At 41.6% G+C, this 6,000-nt stretch overlaps 1 protein-coding gene across 1 annotated transcript in view; it reads left to right on the top strand.

Moving 5' to 3' along the window:
* LOC139153723 (transmembrane protease serine 9-like) overlaps positions 1 to 6,000 on the top strand; it is a 46,893-nt gene continuing 40,893 nt past the window's right edge. Inside the window, exon 1 of the mRNA XM_070728030.1 lies at positions 1 to 217. Within this exon, the coding sequence (XP_070584131.1) occupies positions 145 to 217 (73 nt within the window). The 5' untranslated portion in view covers positions 1 to 144. The remainder of the gene's footprint in view (positions 218 to 6,000) is intronic.

The following is a 6,000-nucleotide window of genomic DNA, read 5'->3' as shown; positions in this document are numbered from 1 at the left end:
GGCGAAGGTAGAGCCGCCAACGCCGCTTCCCAGCTTCAGTGCACCTGTCTGCCGGGCTGTTCGGAGGATCTTCCACCTGGGCTCCCTTCGGCGCTTCTCTTCAGCGGGCCAGCGTCGTTGCCGTCCATCCACCTGGGACCCGCCATGGAGCGGTTACGGGGTGGCCTGAGCCTCGCCGGGCTGCTGTGGTTGCTCGCCGGGCTGCTCGTCGCCGGCGGTAAGTAGAGAAGGAGGAGGAGAGGCGACAGCCGTCGGGGGCGCCTAGAAAGGCAGCGGGAAGTTCCTCTTGCGTTCCGCGCACCTTGCATCTTGGCCGCGGGCTATTTCTCGACATCCCGCCCAGGTTTGGAGCCAGGGCTGATTTGGCAACGGGAGAGGCTTCGGGCTGAGTTGTATATTTCAATCTTCTAGTCCTCAAGGCTTTAGGAGCCAAGTTGGGTTTTGTAGAGGGGGATGGTAGGTGGGAGGACGGGAAATCTAAGTGGAACTCTATGCTTGCGGCAGTGAAGGAACTTGGCTTGGAGGGAAGGAAAGTGGGAAGACTTCATCAGGAGTTTATTATTTATTTATTTATTTATCAAATTTGTATGCTGCCCAACTCCCGAAGGACTCTGGGTGGCTTTACAACATTTTTTTAAAAAAAAAACCAATATAAAACAATTTGAAAATCCAATTTAATACAATCATACAATCTTATTGCGGCTGGATTTAGACATGTGTTGATTGATCATGGGAGCCAGGACTGCCTGCCTGCAAAGCCAGGTCTTCAAGGCTTTCCAGAAAGCCAGTAGAGTTGGGGCAGTACGGATTTAAAGAGATAGTTGGTTGGGTGCGGGACATGAGCAGTCCTGCAGAATAACTGTTTCTCGCTGTCCCAGGCTTAATCTGGACCTCTCTTTTGAAAGGCCATTTCAAGGTGGCACGATCAGGATAGAATACAGAATAACAAGAGTTGGTTTGAAGGGAACCTGGAGGTCTTCTAGTCCAACCCCACTGTCCTCAAGCAGGAAGTCGGGTTGCCATTTCAGACAAATGTTTGTCCAATCTCTTAAAATCTTTCAATGTTGGAGCATTCACAACTTCTAGAGGAGAGACCCTCAAATTGAAGTCTAAATGATTGTCTGTAATGATTAAAGGAGACCCCCCCACACACCCCTTTTGAGTCTAATGGAATTGTGCTTTTAATGCGCTCCTCTGCTAGAGGGGTGAGATTAAAACTCTTCTTGCTGAATGCTTGGTTGGAGAGCCTTATCTTCTTTTCGGTTTTATCTTAGATTTAAGACTACTTGGTTTTCCCACCCTTCTTCCTGAAACCAGCTTTAGGAGCATGACTAGCAAAGAGTTCCTGTTCTTGTTAGCTTACAAGAGGGCAAAGGTCTGTGCATTGGGAAAACAGAAAGAAAGAGAAAGGGGTGGAAATGTTCCTTGGAATGTCTTGAGGAAGAAGATTTGCCATCTTATTGTGTTTACCTGAAAACAAAACCCTGTCTTATATTGTTTTGAACCCTGAAATAAGCGCTTGGCTTATTGCCATGCACTCGAAAGCCTGATTGGCCTTATTATTAAGGGAGGTCTTATTTTGAGGGAAACAGGGTATTTTCTCCCACCACCCACTCTTTGGAGTTTTCATGCTTAACTACAGTTATATTTCTAGCTACTCTGACTGTATTTTTTACCTGCTGGAATTTTAGAAGGAAATACTAGAGTACAACACTAGAATGTGCTAAGTATTTTAAAGGAAGGGCTTGTCACAATAGGAACCTCTGGTCTGATGTGTTAAGATCCTTTTTAGTTACTCTTTGAAAAAGGCTTAACCGGTTATGTGCAACCTTCAGGCCTGCAATGTCCTTTCTGACAGATGTAGAAATATGCTCAAAAAATAAAATAAAGGGAACACTCAAAGAACACATCCTAGCTTTGAATGAATGAAATATTCTCATTGAATACTTTGTTCTGTACAAAGTTGAATGTAAAAGTTGACAACATGTGAAATTGATTGTCAATCAGTGTTGCTTCCTAAGTGGACAATTTGATTTCACAGAAGTTTGATTTACTTTGAGTTATACAGTGTTACCTCGATTTTTGCGGGGGATGCGTTCCGAGACCGCCCGCGAAAGTCGAATTTCCGCGAAGTAGAGATGCGGAAGTAAATACACTATTTTTGGCTATAGAAACATAGAAACATAGAAGTCTGACGGCAGAAAAAGACCTCCTGGTCCATCTAGTCTGCCCTTATACTATTTTCTGTATTTTATCTTAGGATGGATATGTGTTTATCCCAGGCATGTTTAAATTCAGTTACTGTGGATTTATCTACCACGTCTGCTGGAAGTTTGTTCCAAGGATCTACTACTCTTTCAGTAAAATAATATTTTCTCATGTTGCTTTTGATCTTTCCCCCAACTAACTTAAGATTGTGTCCCCTTGTTCTTGTGTTCACTTTCCTATTAAAAACACTTCCCTCCTGCACCTTATTTAACCCTTTAATATATTTAAATGTTTCGATCATGTCCCCCCTTTTCCTTCTCTCCTCCAGACTATACAGATTGAGTTCATTAAGTCTTTCCTGATATGTTTTATGCTTAAGACCTTCCACCATTCTTGTAGCCCGTCTTTGGACCCGTTCAATTTTGTCAATTTTGTCAATACTATGAACAGTATCCCAAGCCTTCCCTTAAACACTTTAAACTCCTAAATTTACAATTTCCCATTCCCTTAGCAACCATTTAGATTATTACTTACCATGTTTATTTATTAAAGTTTATTTTTAAAAATGTTTTTTAAAGGCAGATGAAAGTTTGGCAATGACATATGACATCATCAGGCGGGAAAAACCGTGGTATAGGGGGAAAAAACCGTAAAGTATTTTTTAATTAATATTTTTGAAAAACTGTGCTATAGACGTTCCGCGAAGTTCGAACCCGTGAAAATCGAGGGAACACTGTATTGTGTTGTTTAAGTGTTCCCTTTATTTTTTTGAGCAGTATAATATTTGTCAGAGGTGGGAAATGAGATTCCCCCTCCCCTTGTCTTCTGGAAGGAAAATCTGTTCTTGGAGCCAAAAGAAAAAAAGAAGGGGGAGAAAAAGCATTATCTCCTTTTTGGTAAGGACGCCCAATCTTTGGGCTGCTTCTGAAACTTCCACTATCTTCTTCCATGAAGCTGAAACTCAAATACACTTCATAGAAGAGGCATTAAAACCCAAGCACTTGGGAATAGCGGTTCCTGGAATGTTATGCACGTGTGTTTACATTTGTCTGTCTTTCTAAGGCTGCGGTTGGGCAGGATGTCTGTAATCAAACAAAATAAGAATATATAAGATGCTTTGCCCTCAGGCCTCATCCAGTCAGCAGTAGCAGCACTCAGTCCTAGAACATACAAATAAAGTACAGAATGTTCTTGAACAGTTTATTTAGGTCAAAGTTACAATAGTTTATGGCCATTTTTCACACTTATGACCGTTGTCGCATACCTGAAGGCACACGATCAAAATTCAAATGCTTGGCAAGTGGCTTATATTTATGACGGTTGCAGTTTCCTGGAGTCGTGTGATCCTCTTTTGTGACCTTCTTACAAAGCAACGGGGAGGCCTGATTCACTTAACAACTGCATTATTAGCTTAGCAACTTCAGGAATTCACTTAACAACTGTGAGAAAAAAGTTCGTAAAATGGGAAAAAACTTAGCTTAGCAACATAAATTTTAGGCTCGATTGTGGTCATAGGTTGCAGTCAATCCGTAAACAGCATCCTTTTCTTCACCTTGACCCATGACCTCCAAACTCTGCATTCAAAAATAATGGGTGGTAATTTTCTGGGGTTTGATGCTTCCTTGTATTTTAGATTGATAAAGTGGGGGAGGGGGAAATAATTTTACAAAGCATAAAATGCAAATTTAAATTACTTCTTAGCCACTGAGATCTGCAAAAAATTATTAGTAAATAAGAAGTCAAGTTATATCAGGTTGGTTCATGCATTGCATTGAAACATGATGTGACTTGCTTAGTTTCATCTTGTGAGATCCATGAGCCCGTCCATCATGTAAAATATGTATAGTTTAAAGTTGAAACAAGATATAATGGGTTGGTCAAACCATAGATAAATCTATGGTAATAGTAATTTATCACAATGTTGAAGGTAGCACCGGATTGATAGAGGTTCTCCTGGATTCCTATCTAATTTGGAGATTCCCAAGGATTGGATTCAAGTAATTCTGCATGCGTTGTTGATTTTTTATTTTTCCCTGTCACTTTGTGGTGGATTGTGATGTCTGGCATTTACTAAATGTCTCTTTGAGCTATTTTCTTCCAAGATTATATACAAAACAGGGTGCAGTAGTTAATTTTACAAATTGTGAATCTTAAGAAACCATCTTAGATATGGATGTCACTGTTCTGAATATTTTCCAGATAAATTCAGGGGTTTCTTTGTGTTTTTGTTATTAACAGAGTTGCAAAACTATACGACAATTGTACCTGTACTTGCTGAGAAAAAGACCATTTGTTGAAATTCTGCCTCCCAGGTTAACAATGAAAACAGAAAACGGATGTTTCTTGGTGTTTATATTTTAAAAAAATATGGTTTACAGGTAGTCCTCAAATTACAATAGTTCATTTAGTAACTGTTATTATCACAGCACTCAAAAAAGTTTTTCCCCAGCAATGATGTTTGCAGCATCCGCATGATCCTGTGATCAAAATTCAGATGCATGGCAATATTTATGACCGTCGCTGTGTCCTGGGATCGTGGGATCCCTTTTTATGACCTTCTGACAAGCAAAGTCGATGGGGAAGCCAGATTTCCCTGAACAGCTGGGTTAATAACTTATCGACAGGTCATAAAATGGAGCAAAACCAGGGGTGAAATACTTCGGCCTGGTTCGGGCCTACTGGTAGTGGCGGCTGCTGATGATTCGGTTGTGTGAGGCTCCGCCCACCCACCTGGAGGTCACCATTTTCTTTTTAAAAAATCTCTGCATGCACAGAAGGTGAAAAAACATGAGGTGTGCGTGCGCGCAAAGCACGCACTTCCTGACTGGTAGGGAAGATAAATAGATTTCACCGCTGGGCAAAACTCACTTAACAAATATCTCACTTCACAACAAGAATCTTGGACTCAATTGTGATTATTACCTGTACAGTGGTACCTCCACTTATCAACTTAATTTGTTCCGTGACCATGTTCTTAAGTAGAAAAGTTTGTAAGAAGAAGCAATTTTTCCCATAGGAATCAATGTAAAAGCAAATAATGTGTGCAGTTGGGGAGGGTGGAAGCCCTATTTCATCCCAGGAGATTCCTAGAGAGGCCCCCAGAGGCTTCTCCCTGCCTTTTCCAGCCCAGTTTCCTCCCAGGAGATTCCTAGAGGCTTCTCCCTGCCTTTACTGATTACTGTTTCAGAGGCTCAGGTTTGTAAGTTGAAAATGGTTCTTGAGAAGAGGCAAAAAAATATTGAACACCCGGTTCTTATCTAGAAAAGTTCATATGTAGAGGCATTGGTAGGTAGAGGTACCACTGTATTTGAAACCAGCCATGATAGCATTTTAACACCCTGAGGAGTAAAGCTGGATGTCATTTGCTCACACCTAAAGCTGATGGCACTTAGAATAATCTCCGGGACCACCTTCTGCCGCATGAATCTCAGCGACTGGTTAGGTCCCACAGAGTTGGCCTTCTCCTGGTCCCGTCGACTAAACAATGTCATTTGGCGGGACCCAGGAGAAGAGCCTTCTCTGTGGCGGCCCCGACCCTCTGGAACCAGCTCCCCCCAGATATCAGAGTTGCCCCCACCCTCCTTGCCTTTCGCAAGCTCCTCAAAACCCACCTCTGTCGTCAGGCATGGGGGAATTGAAATTTTTCCCTTCCCCCTATGCTTATAGAATTTATACATGGTATGCTTGTTTGTATGATTGGTTTCTTAAATTGGGGTTTTTTAAAGATTATTTTTAATATTAGATTTGTTTACATTGTCTTCTTTATTGTTGTTAGCCGCCCCGAGTCTTCGG

Source organism: Erythrolamprus reginae, chromosome Z, assembly GCF_031021105.1.
Source record: "Erythrolamprus reginae isolate rEryReg1 chromosome Z, rEryReg1.hap1, whole genome shotgun sequence".
In the NCBI taxonomy this organism is placed as follows: domain Eukaryota; kingdom Metazoa; phylum Chordata; class Lepidosauria; order Squamata; family Dipsadidae; genus Erythrolamprus; species Erythrolamprus reginae.
The sequence above is the reverse complement of the archived record's forward strand: the minus strand, read 5'-3'. Positions and strand labels throughout refer to the sequence as shown.